At 41.2% G+C, this 21039-nt stretch overlaps 1 protein-coding gene across 1 annotated transcript in view; it reads left to right on the plus strand.

Annotated features, from left to right (window-relative positions):
• csmd3a (CUB and Sushi multiple domains 3a) overlaps positions 1–21039 on the plus strand; it is a 631117-nt gene that overhangs the window by 370225 nt on the left and 239853 nt on the right. The window contains exons 35-36 of the mRNA XM_060900611.1: positions 8588–8712; positions 9300–9396. Coding sequence (XP_060756594.1) covers positions 8588–8712; positions 9300–9396 — 222 coding nt within the window. The remainder of the gene's footprint in view (positions 1–8587; positions 8713–9299; positions 9397–21039) is intronic.

The raw sequence follows: 21039 nt of genomic DNA on the forward strand, positions 1-21039 counted from the left end.
AAATGAAAATGCTTTCCTCTTGGGCTTGAAACAAAATAAGCAAGGTAGTCTCAGTTAACTTCCAAGCCAACTCTAGCATAGTAGCAATTGATTCGACTCTGAATCGACTCATGAATCAACTTATGTATATTTCACTTGAATCATGTTGTCTTGCCTTGCTTATAGCTGTTGAAATGAAAATGCTTTCCTCTTGGGCGCAAAACAAAACAAGCAAGTTAGTCCCAGTTTATTTCCAAGCAAAGTCTAGCATAGTAGCCAGTGATTCGACTCTGAATCGGCTCATGAATCAACACATGTATGGTTAAATTGATCTTGTTTTCTTGCCTTGTTTGTTGCTGTTGAAATGAAAATGCTTTCCTCCTCAGTGCGAAACAAAACAAGTAAGTTGGTTTCGTTCTACTTCCAAGCGACTGGTATAATAGCAAGTGATTTGATTCTGAATTGACTCATGAATCATCTCATTATCTCTAGCCACTTTATCCTGTTCTACAGGGTCGCAGGCAAGCTGGAGCCTATCCCAGCTGACTACGGGCGAAAGTCAGGGTACACCCTGGACAAGTCGCCAGGTCATCACAGGGCTGACACATAGACACAGACAACCATTCACACTCACATTCACACCTACGGTCAATTTAGAGTCACCAGTTAACCTAACCTGCATGTCTGTGGGGGAAACCGGAGCACCCGGAGGAAACCCACGCAGACACGGGGAGAACATGCAAACTCCACACAGAAAGGCCCTCGCCAGCCACGGGGCTCGAACCCGGACCTTCTTGCTGTGAGGCGACAGCGCTAACCACTACACCACTGTGCCGCCCACACATGCTTTATATTTTAGGAAAATAATCACCTTTTGGGGGGGGGCAGTGACTCTGTGTCATCAGGCCATCCACTGATTATTTTCCAATAACAGCACAGCCCTGTGTTTTATTCAGATGATAGATATCTGGTAGTAAATCATTGTTGGACAGAATTTTCACCTGAACAGTGCAGTTACCATGGATCTACTAATGATGCATAATAAATAATTATGTGTGCTGGGTTTAACTAATAATAAGAGCGTGTCATCACCAGCGTGTGTGATATCCTGTTAGATCATTATTATGTCTTGCTCTCTCAATGTTAACAAACAGGCGAATTTACATGTTTTGAGAGAGCAGAGTGGAAACGAAAGCCGTCTCTGTGAAGCGATGCAGTGTTCTGGTTGACACGTCAGTGTTTCTCTCATAGTGCCAGCGGCTAATGATGACATTAAGGTGGCTGGAAGCCTTTCTGATTATCAGAGGAACACGCTGGAGCACACACTTCACCGGCGGAATATAGATGCACTGGAAACCGCAGTGCGCTGAATAATAGCATTGATTTGGCTATCTAAAAACGGCAATGGGGAAAAAAGGGAATTAAATAATGACCTGCTGCAAAGGGGATTGCTTTTGATGCTGGGTTTTTGGGTTTGTTTTTTTCAGCTCACAAGACTTTCTTATCTATTTCTGGCTTACAAATCTAAAGCAGATTTATTTTTTTAATTGTCTGTTTCATTCAACTGGTTAGATCAGAATTTTTGACAATTTGTCAAGTGGAAAAGCTTTTTATTTTTATTTTTTTTTTTTGGTAACATAAATTTGCATAAAACAGTCAGATCCTCCTGATGGTGTATACGTACCCAGGTAAATAAGTAAATACAAAACAGAAGATACTGGAACAAATACTAAAAACATATTTTATATTCTGTGTTTCATTCTATTAGCATGCTTTATTTATTTATTTATTTATTTATGTTCAAGTTTGGGGGCGGCACGGTGGTGTAGTGGTTAGCGCTGTCGCCTCACAGCAAGAAGGTCCTGGGTTCGAGCCCTGGGGCCGGCGAGGGCCTTTCTGTGTGGAGTTTGCATGTTCTCCCCGTGTCCGCGTGGGTTTCCTCCGGGTGCTCCGGTTTCCCCCACAGTCCAAAGACATGCAGGTTAGGTTAACTGGTGACTCTAAATTGACCGTAGGTGTGAATGTGAGTGTGAATGGTTGTCTGTGTCTATGTGTCAGCCCTGTGATGACCTGGCGACTTGTCCAGGGTGTACCCCGCCTTTCGCCCATAGTCAGCTGGGATAGGCTCCAGCTTGCCTGCGACCCTGTAGAAGGATAAAGCGGCTAGAGATAATGAGATGAGATGAGATGTTCAAGTTTCTGATGGTTTATGCTGAAGAATTCTGAGGTAGTCCTCCTTCTTCATTATTCCATCCACTCTGTGCAATGAACCAGTTCCACTGGCAGCAAAACAGCCCCAGAGCATGATGATCCTACCACCACCACCACCAGCTGGTACAGTGTCCCTCTGTACATGGTGGTCATTGTGGCCAAACAACTCAATCTTTGTCTCATCTGACCATACAGCTTTCCTCCAGAAGGCTTTTTCTTTGTCGGTGTGGTCAGCTTCAAACTTTAGTTAAGCTTGAAGGTGTCAGTTTTGGAGCAGGGCAGGGGGTTATTTCTTGGACAGCAGCCTCTTAGTCCATGGTGATCTGAACTGTAGACCATGATCCAGTTCATGGCAGGGCTGTGCCATGGTGGTTCCCAGGTTGTTCCTGACCATCCAAAACAATTTCCTTTCAGCTGAGGGTGACAGTTTGGGTTTTCTTGAAGCAAAGTGGCTTGTCAAAGTGACTACACCTCATAATAGCTTGGATACAATTGTTTGAACTGATCTTGGAATTTGCAGTTGTTTAGAAATGGTTCCAAGAGACATTCTGGAGTTGTGTATACTGTATCTGTAATCCTCTTTCTCAGATCTGCACTGAGCTCCTTGGACTTTCACATTTTACTGTGTCAATCCAATGAGTCCTGTAAACAAACCCTTTTGACGAAGGCATAGAGAAGCTACCAGCTGTAGTCAATCATGATTACTAACAGGAAGTTAAGAGACCTCAGCCTTGGCAAGATAAGAGACATTTTGGAAGTTTCAGCACCTTTGACTTAATAATCTAAGTGAGTGTATGTACTGTAAATTTTTGACCCTGTGTTGATTTCAGAAAACCCAAAGAAAATTAAAACTTGCGCACCAAATTCTTGTGTGTGTTTTTTTTTTTAATTGAAGATGTATGCTGTACAATCATTCTGCCACAGAAAAAGAACAGTTCAAAGAAATTACTGAACGCCCAAATATTGCGATGACATTCATGTCACTGTATGTATACTTCTGACCACAGCTGTATATCCCCCCCGCATTATATGCTGGGGGGATAAAAAGTATCTCTTTTTTTTTTAAGTCAATGTGTGTATTATGTGTTGTATAAGTTGACAGTAAATCCATAATTTGCAGAGCTGTACACGCTCATTGTTTGCAGTTATACTGGATTTTAAAGGTAATGAATTTGCTCTTTACAATACAATATATCAGTTCTGCTGTTTTTTTTTCCTGCTGAAATGAATTATTCATGATAAACGATATTTATCTTCACATTTATGCTTGTACTATAACAACTTGATGTTATTCAGAATTATTTTCACTAGCTCTTCGAGACAAAAGGTGTCTCAGATGTGTAAATTAGCTCCCAGTGTAATTAGCAATGATAATGGCATTTATTATGCCGTTTTATACCTAGAGGTTTTATCACAACATGAATTTTATAGAAATCTATGAATGGGGAAAAAAAACATGATATACTGTTCTTTAATAAATACTGAAATTATAATCATTGTGGTATAAGAAGAATAGAACAGTTCTGGGTGTCCTGTTCATGACAAAACGTCTCCAAGTCCCAAAAGTCACTCGATGCAACTTTGAGTTTAAGCTATTATTATTATTATTATCTCATCTCATTATCTCTAGCCGCTTTGTCCTGTTCTACAGGGTCGCAGGCAAGCTGGAGCCTATCCCAGCTGACTATGGGCGAAAGGCGGGGTACACCCTGGACAAGTCGCCAGGTCATCACAGGGCTGACACATAGACAACCATTCACACTCACTTTAGAGTCACCAGTTAACCTAACCTGCATGTCTTTGGACTGTGGGGGAAACCAGAGCACCCGGAGGAAACCCACACGGACAACATGCAAACTCCACACAGAAAGGCCCTCGCCGGCCACGAACCCGGACCTTCTTGCTCTGAGGCAACAGCACTAACCACTACACCACCGTGCCGCCTATATCTCATCTCATTATCTCTAGTCGCTTTATCCTGTCCTACAGGGTCGCAGGCAAGCTGGATCCTATCCCAGCTGACTACGGGCGAAAGGCGGGGTACACCCTGGACAAGTCGCCAGGTCATCACAGGGCTGACACATAGACACAGACAACCATTCACACTCACATTCACACCTACGGTCAATTTAGAGTCACCAGTTAACCTAACCTGCATGTCTTTGGACTGTGGGGGAAACCGGAGCACCCGGAGGAAACCCACGCAGACACGGGGAGAACATGCAAACTCCACACAGAAAGGCCCTCGCCGGCCACAGGGCTCGAACCCGGACCTTCTTGCTGTGAGGCAACAGTGCTAACCACTACACCACCGTGCCGCCTATTATTATTATTATTATTATTATTAAGAGGATTATTTTTATTTATTATTTTTTTTAAATACAGCATACAAAAGCAAACAAGAGGTGGAATCCATTCTAGGGCACGACTAAACAATAGAAAATGATGAATTCAGACCCAGACTTTGAAAAAATAAATAAATAAACCCAAGGATTCAGAGCCATGAATTTACTCATATACTCCAGGACGGTGGAACTGAAGGATGAAAAAGTAGCTTTTGAATAATAGCAGGGCCAAAGTGACATTAATGCTTTTTCAGGTTACTTTTTATAGCCCTTGGATACGCCGAGCCTTCAGCTGAGGGTTTTGTTTGTTTGTTTGTCTGTTTGTTTGTTTGTTTGTTTGTTTGTTTGTTTGTTTTACAGCATGAGAGAGAGTACTCAGGGAGAGTGTTAAAAAACCTTGGTCCAGCAAATACATAATAATCTGATAGACTTAGACAACCTTTATTGTCATTCAGTACGCAACAAGCGAACACCAAACGAAACTTTGTTGCAAATTGGCTCAGCACAGAATTGAATATGAAGTGTATTACATTAAATTATGCAGCAGCAGAAATATTATAAAGTGCAATAGTATAAAGTGACCTGTGGAATGAGGAAATGTTCAAGTTATAAATAGAACTTTAGAGTTTGAGTTTGGAGTTCAGCAGTCTGGTGACCTGGGGGAAAAAGCTGTTACAGAACCTGGTGGTCCTGCACCGAATGCTGTGGAAACTCTTTCCAGAGGCCAGAGGGGAGAACAGTCCATAATGAGGGTGTGAGGGGTCACTGATGATGTTGCTGGCTCGAGACATGCAACGCCTTGGTGCAATGTCCTGAATGGAGGGAAGAGAAGTCCCAATGATTTTCTCTGCTGTCCTCACCACTCTCCTCGCATTCTTCCAGTCAGAGGCACTGCAGCCTCCAGACCACACAGAGATGCAGCTGGTTAGAACGCTCTCTATGGTGCTTCTGTAGAATGTAGTGAGGATGGGCAGGGGCAGGTGGGCTCTTCTCATCCTACACAGGAAGTGCAGACGTTGCTGTGCCTTCTTGACCAGTAACGTGGTGTTCACAGACCAGGTGAAGTTGTCTGTGACGTGCACCCCCAGGAACTTGGTGCTATTGACCATCTCCACGGCCGTGCTGTTGAGGAGAAGTGAAGCGTAGCTGGGTTGGTTGATAGATGATCCTTTTGTGTTCAGCTCAGTGACTAAATACAGGATGACCCCGTAGTCTTTTGAATGTTTTGAGAAGGAAAATGCCCAAAAGATTACAGTGGTGTAACAGTGAAGTACATTTTCCTCCTGAACATGATTCGATCACTGCGCTTAAACTCAAGTTCCAGTGTTTTGTGAAAGAAGTCCAACTGTTCCTCAATCAAAGACATTGATATTATATGTACCTCGATTTTTCTCTTTATGCCACAAAGTTCCCTTAAATCTTTTTCGAATCGGTCTACTTCCAAGATAAGTCATGTAGCTCGATTCTGAATCGACTCATGAATCAACTCGTGTATATTTCACTCAATCTTGTTGTCTTGCCTTGTTTATTATCATTGAAATGAAAATGCTTTCCTCTACAGTGTGAAACAAAACAATCAAGTTGGCCTCGGTTTACTTCCAAGCTTAGTAGCCAGTGATTCAACTCTGAATCGACTCATGAATCAACTCCTGCATATTTCACTTGAATCTTGTTGTCTTGCCTTGTTTATTATCATTGATATGAAAATGCTTTCCTTCTCTATGTGAAATATAACAAGCAAGTTAGTCTCGTTCAACTTCCAAGTGAAATCTAGCATAGTAGCAAGTGATTTGACTCTGATCTGACTCATGAATCAACTCATATATAGTTCACTCAGTCTTGTTGTTTTACCTTACTTATTATCATTGAAATAAAAGTGCTTTCCTCCTTGGTGCGAAACAAACAAAACAAAAGTTCATTTTGTTCAACTTCTAATTAAAGTCTAGCATAGTAGCCAGTGTTTCAACTCTGAATCAACTCATGTACAGTTAGGTCCATATATATTTGGACACTGACACAAATTTTGTTTTTTTACCCGTTTACTGAAACATATTCAAGTTACAGTTATATAATGGACATGGACATAAAGTCCAGACTTTCAGCTTTCATTTGAGGGTATCCACATTAAAATTGGATGAAGGGTTTAGGAGTTTCAGCTCCTTAACATGTGCCACCCTGTTTTTAAAGAGACCAAAAGTAATTGGACAATTGACTCAAAGGCTATTTCATGGGCAGGTGTGGGCAATTCCTTCGTTATGTTATTCTCAATTAAGCAGATAAAAGGCCTGGAGTTGATTTGAGGTGTGGTGCTTGCATTTGGAAGATTTTGCTGTGAAGAAAACGTGCAGTCAAAGGAGCTCTCCATGCAGGTGAAACAAGCCATCCTTAAGCTGCGAAAACAGAAAAAAAACATCCGAGAAATTGGTACGATATTAGGAGTGGCAAAATCTACAGTTTGGTACATCCTGAGAAAGAAAGAAAGCACTGGTGAACTCATCAATGCAAAAAGACCTGGACAATCACAGAAGACAACAGTAGTGGATGATCGCAGAATAATTTCCACGGTGAAGAGAAACCCCTTCACAACAGCCAACCAAGTGAACAACACTCTCCAGGAGGTAGGCGTATCAATATCCAAATCTACCATAAAGAGAAGACTGCATGAAAGTAAATACAGAGGGTTCACTGCACGGTGCAAGCCTCAAGAATAAAAAGGCTAGATTGGACTTTGCTAAAAAAACATCTAAAAAAGCCAGCACAGTTCTGGAAGAACATTCTTTGGACAGATGAAACCAAGATCAACCTCTACCAGAATGATGGAAAGAAAAAAGTATGGTGAAGGCGTGGTACAGCTCATGATCCAAAGCATACCACATCATCTGTAAAACACGGCGGAGGCAGTGTGATGGCTTGGGCATGCATGGCTGCCAGTGGCACTGGGTCACTAGTGTTTATTGATGATGTGACACAGGACAGAAGCAGCCGGATGAATTCTGAGGTATTCAGAGACATACTGTGTGCTCAAATGCAGCCAAACTGATTGGTCGGCGTTTCATAATACAGATGGACAATGACCCAAAACATAAAGCCAAAGCAACCCAGGAGTTTATTAAAGCAAAGAAGATGAATATTCTTGAATGGCCAAGTCAGTCACCTGATCTCAATCCAATTGAGCAGCATTTCACTTGTTAAAGACTAAACTTCAGACAGAAAGGCCCACAAACAAAGAGCAACTGAAAACCGTTGCAGTAAAGGCCTGGCAGAGCATTAAAAAGGAGGAAACACAGCGTCTGGTGATGTCCATGAGTTCAAGACTTCAGGCAGTCATTGCCAACAAAGGGTTTTCAACCAAGTATTAGAAATGAACATTTTATTTACAATTATTTAATTTGTCCAATTACTTTTGAGCCCCTGAAATGAAGGGATTGTGTTTAAAAAATGCTTTAGTTCCTCACATTTTTATGCAATCATTTTGTTCAACCCACTGAATTAAAGCTGAAAGTCTGAACTTCAACTGCATCTGAATTGTTTTGTTCAAAATTCATTGTGGTAATGTACAGAACCAAAATTAGAAAAATGTTGCCTCTGTCCAAATATTTATGGACCTAACTGTATATTTAACATGAATCTTGTTGTCTTGCCTTGTTTATTATCATTGATATGAAAACGCTTTCCTCCTCTGTGTGAAACATAACAAGCAAGTTGGTCTCGTTCAACTTCCAAGCGAAATCTAGCATAGTGGCTCGACTCTGAATCGACTCATGAATCAATTCATGTATATTTCACTTGAATCTTGTTGTCTTGCCTTGTTTATTATTGTTGAAATGATTTTTTTTTCCTCTACAGTGTAAAACAAAAGAATCAAATCGGTTTCGGTTTAATTGCAAGCTAAGTCTAGTGTAATAGCAAGTGATTTGACTCAGAATTGACTCATGAATCAAATTGTGTATTTCACTTGAATCTTGTTTTCTTGCCTTGCCTTCCTTATTGTTGTTTTTATCAAGTCTTTAACTGTGTGTGTGTGTGTGTGTGTGTGTGTGTGTTTGTTTAAGTTCCCTGTGGTGGCATCCTAACAGCACGCCGAGGAACCATCCTATCTCCTGGTTACCCCGAACCTTATGATAATCACCTCAACTGTGTCTGGAAGGTCTTTGTACCAGAAGGAGCTGGAATTCAAGTAAGTATGGAATAAAACACTCGGTGTGTGTCATGATGTTGGAGGAAAATAATCAACAATGAGATGGTGCAATGCGATAAATCTTGTAGTTTGATTCTTTTCCTATAGCCACACAAAACAAGTGTTTTTCCAATGATTATGATATTTGTTTATTAAATAATGCCACGACGTACTATTTATCCCTTTATAGTTGCATTGCAAAATGAGTTCACACCTGTTATCAGAAACTTTATAGCAATTCATTCGTTCCGTCACCAGTGTTTCTTTTTTGACGTCACCAAGAAACAATAAAGATATCAGTAAATTTAAAGTTACATCATTAGATATGATATTAGAATGAAAACGAGTGTATTGATACAAGCGTGTGATTTGCAGCTGCGCTACTGTCAGGGCTGCAGTTACAGGAAATAAATCATCATTTCCAATTAGGTCCAATCAGAATGGAGAATTGAAAAGTGCTCTGATGTAAGACATAATCCACACAATGTTTACAGAGCAGGTTTATCATTCTTAATGACTTATGGATATGATACTAGATCAAGAAATTATTGAGATCTTTTCATGTAATTGGAATGTTTCATGTCTAGATTACAGTCGTAACATTTTCCACGGAGCACAACTGGGACTCGCTGGATTTCTACGATGGTGTTGACAGTAACGCACCGAGACTTGGCAGCTACTCAGGTAGGCCTACCGCCAAGATACTGCAAGCTGGCACAAATTCGACAGGCGATGATATGCATGAAAAAATAACATAAAATTTATCTCAGCCTGCTGTAAATATGTGGTTAAAACTCATTCCATATCCACAGGACGCAGAACTATACGATATAAAGCATCTCGAGACTTTAGTCACCCAGTCGTCTGTAAGTGCAACAGTTCCTTTGTCTCAACTGCTTTCCAACTCGAGAGGGGTTTATCCAAAGGATTTCTCTCGCACCACATGGCACTTAGATTTCAGGAGATTTGTTTGGCATCCGAAGCACATCAATACTCGAGACGTCACCGTGCACGATGCATCAATAGGCTCATAAGCAGCAGGGGTAGCACTGTGAGGACATGGAGAGGATTGTTGACAGGTTGACATTTAATCTGCTTGGGTAGCAAATGCGAGATTAAAGGAACATTTGGCGAGAGATGGATGTGAAGGCGTGGATGATGAAACGGTTCTCTGATGGAGAATGACTGAACCCTTATGTTGTGTTCGGGTCAGAATGATGGATTTTCCCATTTTTTAGTCAAATGAAACACTTTTGTGGTTTTCTGGCATCAAAAAATATCTGAAATGAAAATGATTTCCTTCTCAGTGCAAAACTAAACAACCAAAGCAAGTTGGTCTTGGTCCACTTACAAGCTACAGGACCAGTCAAAAGTATGGACACACCAACTTCATTCATAGGCCAAAATAACATCTGGAACATTATTTACCAGCTGTGAGGTCCATATTGTGAAATACCGTGACCGAGGTCTTGAAAGTAGTGACCGGTCAGTATTCAAGGCCGAGGTCACGGTACTTCACCATACGGACCGACCTTAAACTGGTAAATAATATATTTATTTTTTCTTTACGAAGTTCTAACAGCAAACAAGAGCGCCCGAAAGGGAAAACTGAGCCGAGGCGAGCCGCCATTTTGAATCCTCATTCACGGCTGTAATGCAAATGGCTTCCTCCTCGGTATACAAGTGCACTTCCATGGCAGGAAAAAAAAAAACATTTTGCCCCTTATGTAGTCCCCTATTTACAACCCCGATTCCAAAAAAGTTGGGACAAAGTACAAATTGTAAATAAAAATGGAATGCAATGATGTGGAAGTTTCAAAATTCCATATTTTATTCAGAATAGAACATAGATGACATATCAAATGTTTAAACTGAGAAAATGTATCATTTAAAGAGAAAAATTAAGTGATTTTAAATTTCATGACAACAACGCATCTCAAAAAAGTTGGGACAAGGCCATGTTTACCACTGTGAGACATCCCCTTTTCTCTTTACAACAGTCTGTAAATGTCTGGGGACTGAGGAGACAAGTTGCTCAAGTTTAGGGATAGGAATGTTAACCCATTCTTGTCTAATGTAGGATTCTAGTTGCTCAACTGTCTTAGGTCTTTTTTGTCGTATCTTCCGTTTTATGATGCGCCAAATGTTTTCTATGGGTGAAAGATCTGGACTGCAGGCTGGCCAGTTCAGTACCTGGACCCTTCTTCTACGCAGCCATGATGCTGTAATTGATGCAGTATGTGGTTTGGCATTGTCATGTTGGAAAATGCAAGGTCTTCCCTGAAAGAGACGTCGTCTGGATGGGAGCATATGTTGCTCTAGAACCTGGATATACCTTTCAGCATTGATGGTGTCTTTCCAGATGTGTAAGCTGCCCATGCCACACGCACTAATGCAACCCCATACCATCAGAGATGCAGGCTTCTGAACTGAGCGCTGATAACAACTTGGGTCGTCCTTCTCCTCTTTAGTCCGAATGACACGGCGTCCCTGATTTCCATAAAGAACTTCAAATTTTGATTCGTCTGACCACAGAACAGTTTTCCACTTTGCCACAGTCCATTTTAAATGAGCCTTGGCCCAGAGAAGACGTCTGCGCTTCTGGATCGTGTTTAGATACGGCTTCTTCTTTGAACGATAGAGTTTTAGCTGGCAACGGCGGATGGCACGGTGAATTGTGTTCACGGATAATGTTCTCTGGAAATATTCCTGAGGCCATTTTGTGATTTCCAATACAGAAGCATGCCTGTATGTGATGCAGTGCCATCTAAGGGCCCGAAGATCACGGGCACCCAGTATGGTTTTCCGGCCTTGACCCTTACGCACAGAGATTCTTCCAGATTCTCTGAATCTTTTGATGATATTATGCACTGTAGATGATGATATGTTCAAACTCTTTGCAATTTTACACTGTCGAACTCCTTTCTGATATTGCTCTACTATTTGTCGGTGCAGAATTAGGGGGATTGGTGATCCTCTTCCCATCTTTACTTCTGAGAGCCGCTGCCACTCCAAGATGCTCTTTTTATACCCAGTCATGTTAATGACCTATTGCCAATTGACCTAATGAGTTGCAATTTGGTCCTCCAGCTGTTCCTTTTTTGTACCTTTAACTTTTCCAGCCTCTTATTGCCCCTGTCCCAACTTTTTTGAGATGTGTTGCTGTCATGAAATTTCAAATGAGCCAATATTTGGCATGAAATTTCAAAATGTCTCACTTTCGACATTTGATATGTTGTCTATGTTCTATTGTGAATACAATTTCAGTTTTTGAGATTTGTAAATTATTGCATTCCATTTTTATTTACAATTTGTACTTTGTCCCAACTTTTTTGGAATCGGGGTTGTATACAAAATTGAGTCATTCAGGATTCAGCCATGTTTTTGCTCCGTGTTAGCAACAGTTAGAGGTTTTTAGCTTTCTCCTGAAACGTTTTCTTTTATTTCTTCTTCCTCAGGGTAGTAAAACTCGCTTTCGCTGTGAAGACTGTCGTTATCGCTATCCATGCTGTAAAATTAATGCTGTTCTCCTGAGAAATGCTGGCAAAAATTGATAAGATTTTTGATAATCTTATAAATCTTATTAAAAAAAAGATAAATGTTGACAAAAAACGCGACTATGTTTGTTGTTGTGAACGAGCGAGTCGGCAGAGGTCCATAACTGGGGTCTGTAACTGGGGTCCGTATCATAGGATACGGACCCGCTTGCCAGCCAATCAGACCACAGGATTTGATGGAAACCGGACAGTGAAAAAAAAATTAAGTTATTCCACGAAATCAAGTCGTACATGAGCTGATAGCCAATGAGTCGCGTAGCACCGAGTTGTCTTTAAGCCATGTACGATGAGATTGAGTGGAATAACTGTTTTATTCTATCCACATTCAATGGATTTTGACGAGCATTTTTATTTTTCGCAAATTCGATTAAATAAAAACTTGATACAAAACGTCCGACAAAATCATTTCTGCTTAGAATGTAAACAAACCGGCGAAATGACAGGAACAATTTGTGAAAATGTGATGATAATATAATAATTCTTGAAAAATTAAAAAAAAAGATACGTCCTTACCATCAAATACTTTCATTCCATGTTTTGCTGGGGGGGAGGGGGGTATTTTTTTGGGTTGTGTTTTCGAGTAGAGTTTTTATTTCGTCCTCGGTTGGTTCAGCAACACGTGCCGCCGCTTTGTTTTTCTCTACTCACAGTATATGAGCTGATATCCTAGGGCTTTCCCCAAAGCACAGATATGTGGCACTCTGCCGTGCTGTGTGATGTCAGTGGAACGCTGTCACTTGCACACACACAAAAAAAAAAAAATCAGTACCATAAACTGAACAATGCAGAGTACTTTCCACACCTAAATATCTCCTGTTCCCCTCTGAAAATGAGGAGTAACTATAGAAATAGGAAGATAAGGTAATATATAAGCCTCAGCTATCCTGGAACTCAACCTAAAAGTGAAAATAAAGGATTTCGCTGCGTGCACTGACTGTCATTTGCAACCAGACATAAAAACATGTTCTAGGTGCTCGTCACTAGATGGCGCTGTTGCATTATTTGACCTCAATTCTGTTCCTGGCATCCTGGAACTGGAAAATGAAGAGGCGTGCTATATTGTTCAATACGATGCATTTTTTTTTATTGTGCAATAAAATTAAATATTTCTCTGAATTGACTGTTTCCAGTGTTTTCATTTGAAATCTAATTTTGCCCTTTAAATTTTGCCCCTCGGCACGGTGGTGTAGTGGTTAGCGCTGTCGCCTCACAACAAGATGGTCCTGGGTTCGAGTCCCGTGGCCGGCGAGGGCCTTTCTGTGCGGAGTTTGCATGTTCTCCCCGTGTCCGCGCGGGTTTCCTCCGGGTGCTCCGGTTTCCCCCACAGTCCAAAGACATGCAGGTTAGGTTAACTGGTGACTCTAAATTTACCGTAGGTGTGAGTGTGAATGGTTGTGTGTGTCTATGTGTCAGCCCTGTGATGACCTGGTGACTTGTCCAGGGTGTACCCCGCCTTTCGCCCGTAGTCAGCTGGGATAGGCTCCAGCTTGCCTGCGACCCTGTAGAACAGGATAAGCGGCTACAGATAATGGATGGATGGATGGATGAGTTTTGCCCCTTGCAAATTTGGCAAGGTGAAAAACAGCAAATTTAATAATGTTGAACTGTGCCTAAGTCAGCCCTAGATTCCACCAGAATACACCATTTGAAGTCTCTAATTTCAAAATTTTGACCACTGTCAGACCACTATCACCCTCATTGCACCATTATCAGAGCGATGCTACTTTTAGCTCTCAATTTATATCGGTTTTGCGTACGATATAAAAAGCGTTCTTGCTACCACTATCAGTAGCACCGGTCTGATATTTTTTTCTGGGGAAAGCCCTGTATCCTTGTACTAGAGTAGCCAATCAGAATGCACAATTGCTCATATCCAGTGAATGAGGATTGAATAATACCTTTTATATCATCTGTCGAAAAAATTCTGAATTTGTATCAGATCTGAGTCGGAAGCACCATGAACAGAGAGTCCATACAAAAAATTTGGTAAAACTAAAGTATTAAAAAGTTCATCTATCTCTAGCTGAGAAAAACCTTCCTTTTTGAGTGACCTAATGACATCGAAACATTTATTTGCCTTGGTTAACTTCGCCTGTACATGCTTAGTGTATTTACAGTTTTCTTGAAACATTACGCCAAGTATCAGCCATTCTACACATCGTGGATGGTTATGAACAGGAGATCGATCTTGGCTGTAGTCTTTCTTGCAGAAAATAAGCTCTTTAAAATCCATCTTCCTGATGGATTGCAGTTCATATTATCATCCTTTGACCAAACAAGAAACTGGTCAACCAAGTCCAAGTGGCATTGTCCATTATCCCAAACGGGAACAATGATCGCTGGAATCGTCAGCATATTTTAAAAGGACGTGGTTGTTATCTAAGCTAAATTCTAGGGCATTGATAAATATATTAAATAGGTAAGGACTACCATGTCTGTGAAGGTTCTCAGTCATCTAGGTCATCGTAAACCATCAGTGCTAAAGAAGGCTTTACTTGAAATTCTTGAAGATGTTTCACCGCAGCCCTGTGATGACCTGGCGACTTGTCCAGGGTGTACCCCGCCTTTCGCCCGTAGTCAGCTGGGATAGGCTCCAGCTTGCCTGCGACCCTGTAGAAGGATAAAGCGGCTAGAGATAATGAGATGAGATGAGATGTTTCACCGCTCATCGGAAAGGCTTCTTCAGTTCTGCCTGACTCGTGTGGAGTTCCAGGTATTTGTCCACTAGTGGACCAAAAACAAACCTAAGGAGAGTCATTGAGGTCACATGGGTCGTTGACCCTCTCAGTCATCCTGTCAGGGTCACTGGAGGCCGGGTGTGAATGGTGTTAGCAGCCTAGAGGGTTGTTAGGGTCATTGGCTTGCTCTCTCTGCCATCACGTGAGTCACTGAAGTCAGTTGAGTCCTGGTGTGGATGTGTATTCAGTTTTCTGGGAAGTGTGCCAAGGACTGCATTGTAGGTGGCTGATAATTGGTGTCAGACTACCTGCTCTGTTTAGTGATGGTTGTTCCAGGTTGACAAAGATGTCAACCTCTTACTCAACCTTTTACTCCTCTCTCAAACCGCCGGTCTTCTCTGGCTAAAATACATACATTGCAGTCCTGAAATGAGTGTCCTTTGTTATTGAGATGAAGATAGACTGCAGAGCCCTGGCCTGAGGAATTGGCTCTCCTGTGATGAGCCATGCGTTTGTGAAGCAACAGGATGACTGAGAGGGTCAGTGACTCATGTGACCTCAATGACTCTCCTTAGGGTTGCTTTTGGTCCACTAGAGGATAAATACCTGGAACTCCACACTACTGTAGTCAAACAGAACTGAAGAAGCCTTTCGGATGAGAGATGAAACATCTTCAAGGATTTCAAGCAAGTCCAGTTGCCTTCTTTAGCACCTACAGTAAGGACCACTGACACTTCCTTGTGTTGTTTCCTTATTAACGGCCTTCCATTGCCACACAAAGCTATTATGAAAAACACGTTGTTGCCTGTTTTCATTAAAACTTAAGTACCAGTTAACAATAATAGGATTTAAAGATAATTGTTTGAGCTTAACAGACAGTAGTTCATGATTAACGCTATCAAACGCTTTGCTAAAATCCACGGCAAAGAGTCAGATGGCTTTACACCAGTCTCTCTTTTTTTCTTTCTTGAAGTTAATCAGAAAAAAATCACAGTTTGTCTTTGTTACTGAGAAACCACAAAGTGGCAAAATATTACATACACTATGGAATCAATTTTGTACCACAAAATTGATTCCATAATACACTACCGTTCAAAAGTCTGGGGTCACCCAGACAATTTTGTGTTTTCCATGAAAAGTCACACTTTTATTTACCACCATAAGTTGTAAAATGAATAGAAAATATAGTAGGGTGACCAGACGTCCCGGTTTTACCGGGACAGTCCCGATTTGGGGTTGTGTGTCCCGAGTCCCGACAAAAGTCTGTCGGGACACGGATATGTCCTGGTTTTCGCCATTCGCAACATTTGCGAGCAGCGTGGGAATCATTAGCGGAGAAATGTCTGCATTTACTATTTTGATGAATTGACAGGAATCGCAAACTTTCCTGGTTACTGCCCCCTGGCCCTGTGGCATGGGTGTTTATTTAGCCACATTATTCCAGACAACAGAACGTGTTGCCATGCAACAATAAAATAAACATTAACTGGCGCGAATGTTCTTTGTCTAGCAGCTAGCAGCAGTAATGCTGCAGCAATTATGCCGAAAAGAAAATGTACCTTTTCCAAAGATTTACAGGGCACCTACCCCTTCCTCCGAGAGGTGCAGAACAATGCGCATGAAGCCGACTGCACACACTGTAAGTGTTTTGTTCCTGTACTGAGTTGCGTAGCCTATGCTGCAAATGCTGTGCGCTCCTGTGGGGGCTTTCCTCGGGCTGTCGCCCCTCTCCTCCTTTACTGCTGTTTTGTTTGAGTGTGTATTTAGGGAAGCCGCGAGAGGCCCTTCATATGATCTTTTTTTATTCACCTTGTTATCCCGAGATAACGACATAATTAATTCAGGATCTCGAGAAAACAACACAACTAATTCGAGATCTCGAGAAAACAAAACAATTATTTCATGATCTCAGCTGGATCACTGGATCTCCGTCGGTAGAGACGAAGCCGGGCCAGTCTTCTGCGGAGGTGCCGCGGACTAATTTTGAAATTATCCCTTATTAAAAGACTTAATGCAATCTCTCCCTGTGTCAACCCCTGATCAAAATATTGCCTTATTAGGTGATCGATTATTCCAGACATTCTAATGACCAAAGTTGCGTCTCATAGGGTTGCCAACCGTCCCGTATTGGGCGGGACATCCCGTTTTTTGGGTAATTTTAATTTGTCCCGTCAGGGACAGATCCTGCCCCTCACTCCAATGCTGTGGTGTAAATCACGTTATTGCCGTGAGAAGCGCTATTACCGCGAGTCGCGGTCATCTGCGATTTAAAATCATTCACTGTCAAAGGCTGCCATATCCTGAATTTTTAAGTTATACTGACAAAATAGGCATCAAATTAAACTAGAGCAGATGGTGCAGCCAGTGGATACAGCCTAACTGTTCGATAAGGATAGCAGATAGCTTAAAAACCCTTCCGAAACAGGATAGACCTCAGCCTATAGTAGGGGAGCTTTTCTGCCTCACTCCTGCCTTTGTGATGTCTTTCTTCTTCTTCTGCTATGAAGCATTGCAGAAGGTTCTTAGGGTTTTCAAATGGACAATTAAGCAAATATCAGGGTTTTACAGCTACAGCAAATACTTTTTCGGGTTATGACATTGCCTTCATAAATATGGCCTTCATAAATATGGCCTTCATAAATATTTGGCCAAAGTTTAAAAGAGCGGCACGGTGGTGTAGTGGTTAGCGCTGTCGCCTCACAGCAAGAAGGTCCTGGGTTCGAGCCCCGGGGCCGGCGAGGGCCTTTCTGTGTGGAGTTTGCATGTTCTCCCCGTGTCCGCGTGGGTTTCCTCCGGGTGCTCCGGTTTCCCCCACAGTCCAAAGACATGCAGGTTAGGTTAACTGGTGACTCTAAATTGAGCGTAGGTGTGAATGTGAGTGTGAATGGTTGTCTGTGTCTATGTGTCAGCCCTGTGATGACCTGGCGACTTGTCCAGGGTGTACCCCGCCTTTCGCCCATAGTCAGCTGGGATAGGCTCCAGCTTGCCTGCGACCCTGTAGAAGGATAAAGCGGCTACAGATAATGAGATGAGATGAAGTTTAAAAGAGAAAATGAGACAATAATATTAGAATTGTTTGTTATTTTGCATTAAGTTACTTAAAAATATCCATTAATTGGTCTGTTAATTTTTAAAAGCTCTATTTTAGAAATGAATTTGTAGTGGCCTACATTTGAAACCCTCACCTAAAGGCGATTCGGTAACTATTTTGGGGCGCTGGGGTGCATGTACAAGGCCTGTACCGGTACTTGTCCACACCCGGAACAAAGTGTCCCTCATTTGGATATGAGAAAGTTGGCAACCCTAATACAGAATGAGAAATAGCCCCAAAGTCAGCATATCACAAGTCTCTTGGTTTTCCTGAATGAACCATTTCTCAGCTGTTTACTCGAGATCATGAAATAATTTTGTTTTCTCGAGATCACAGAATAATTGTTTTGTTTTCTCAAGATCTCGGAATAACGGTTTTGTTTTCTTGAGATCTCGAATTAGTTGTGTTGTTTTCTCGAGATCCTGAATTAATTATGTCGTTATCTCGGGATAACAAGGTGAATAAAATAAAAGGATTATATGAAGAGCCTCTCTCGGCTTCCGTAGTATATATTCTCAAATCACTTGTCTCTTTTTTGTTTCTGTTTAACATACCATTCTGACAGTTTGGCCATATTGCTGTGTTGAACAGCTTGTTGCAGCTTCCATTAAAGTGTTCACTTTTGTCCACATCTTCTTGCTTTATTCATTCAGTTGTGGGGAATGGTTAGTAAGGTTGATTCTGACCGAGGCTATGTTGAGGTCACATATCTACTTTTTAAGTTCATGCTATAGTGCATACAATTTTAGAGATATAGCCTACATGTGCATATGCATTCTTCTTGGTGTTCTCACAAACAGGTGAAATAAATCAGTGTAAATTTGGCCTATGGACATAGCCTGGCCTATTCTCAGCCATTACAAAATCTGTTGTCTGACCATAATTTAACTGATCTGTATACCACTATGCTACTAGATAACAAAATGCCTGTTTGTTTTATTTCATGTGAGATGTTGATAAATGTGAGCTTCAACAAAATGATAAGAGCATCTCTCTGAGTGTCACGTTTATGTAAAAAAAAGGTGTGCGTGCACGAGCATGGTCGCCCGCAAAAGTGTCCCGGTTTCAGACTAGGGAAATCTGGTCACCCTAAAATATAGTCAAGACATTTTTCTGGCCATTTTGAGCATTTAATCGACCCCACAAATGTGATGCTCCAGAAACTCAATCTGCTCAAAGGAAGGTCAGTTTTATAGCTTCTCTAAAGAGCTCAACTGTTTTCAGCTGTGCTAACATGATTGTACAAGGGTTTTCTAATCATCCATTAGCCTTCTGAGGCAATGAGCAAACACATTGTACCATTAGAACACTGGAGTGAGAGTTGCTGGAAATGGGCCTCTATACACCTATGGAGATATTGCACCAAAAACCAGACATTTGCAGCTAGAATAGTCATTTACCACATTAGCAATGTATAGAGTGGATTTCTGATTAGTTTCAAGTGATCTTCATTGAAAAGAACAGTGCTTTTCTTTCAAAAATAAGGACATTTCAAAGTGACCCCAAACTTTTGAACGGTAGTGTAAATATCTCCTTGCAACTTTACTGCATCAACGGTTAACAGTTAAATGTTTGCTGATCTGCTTATTTGCAGCGGCCGTCATACCCTTCAAGTCCATGGGTAAGTTGTTACTATAGAAACAATAACATACTACAATGAGTGTGTTAATCAGAATTGAGAACTAAGCAGCACTGTGGTGTATTTATATAATACTGGGTGGCGTTGAGTATCAGATATATTCCATTCAGCTAGCATGATACTGAACGAGTCAAAGACGAGTAGCTGGATGGAATTTATCTGATATATCACAAAAAAAGCCATTATTATTATTATTATTATTATTATTATTATTATTATTACCTCACCTGTGACGGCGTAAGCAGGGCGAGGTATTGTAATCAGTGCAGTTTGTTTGTGTGTCTGTCTATTAGCAATCTAGTGTCTAGACGGTTGCAGCGATTGACTTCAAATTTTCAGGGTAGGTGGGCAATAGCCTGTAGATTACCTGATTAAATTTTGGTAGTAATTGGGTCAGGTGAAGGTCAAGGTCAACCTTTTGGTCAAAATAATGTATTTTCCATTATAACTCAAAAACGGTTGCCGATAGACAAATGTTTACTATTATGAGCATATAGGAACTCCCATATGGCCTTTCATTTGGCACCATGATCTTTGACCTTGAGTGACCTTGAAAGGTCAAACTCAAGGTCATGGATTTTCAGAGGGCTGTAACTTAAAAACAGTTGATGGTAGACAGATATTTACCCTTATCAACTTATAAGAAGTGCCATATGGGCTTTCATTTCGCACCATGATCTTTGACCTTGAATGACTTTGAAATGTCAAATTCAAGGTCATGGATTTTCATAGGATTATAACCTGACAGGTGATGATTGAGAAATATTACCATTACCAACATACAGGTATAAAATAAGTGCTGCCGGGTGAAGTTTGTTTTGCCTGGCAACACGTTATTATTATTATTATTATTATTATTATTATTATTATTATTATTATTTTCCATACACACTCTCTTCATATCAGCATTCTCGAAGACCAATGCTAGCTTCCCAATGGCTCAGTGCTGTTAGTGCGGCAGTCCGGTTACCCTCCAGTCAGTGTAGTGTTAGCGCAGGCCAATGCTAGCACAGTCAAGACGATTATTATTATTATTATTATTATTATTATTGTTTTCCATGTGTAATTTACTTAGTTTCTTTTAAAATCAACAACGGAGCAACCTGGCAACCAAAATCTTTTCAAAATCTTCTGGTTTTAAAGGAACAGTCCACCGTACTTCCATAATGAAATATGCTCTTATCTGAATTGAGACGAGCTGTTCCGTACCTGTCCGAGCTTTGCGTGACCTCCCAGTCAGTCAGACGCGCTGTCACTCCTGTTAGCAATGTAGCTAGGCTCAGTATGGCCAATGGTATTTTTTGGGGCTGTAGTTAGATGCGACCAAACTCTTCCGCGTTTTTCCTGTTTACATAGGTTTAT

This window comes from Neoarius graeffei, chromosome 19 (genome assembly GCF_027579695.1).
Source record: "Neoarius graeffei isolate fNeoGra1 chromosome 19, fNeoGra1.pri, whole genome shotgun sequence".
Lineage (NCBI taxonomy): Eukaryota > Metazoa > Chordata > Actinopteri > Siluriformes > Ariidae > Neoarius > Neoarius graeffei.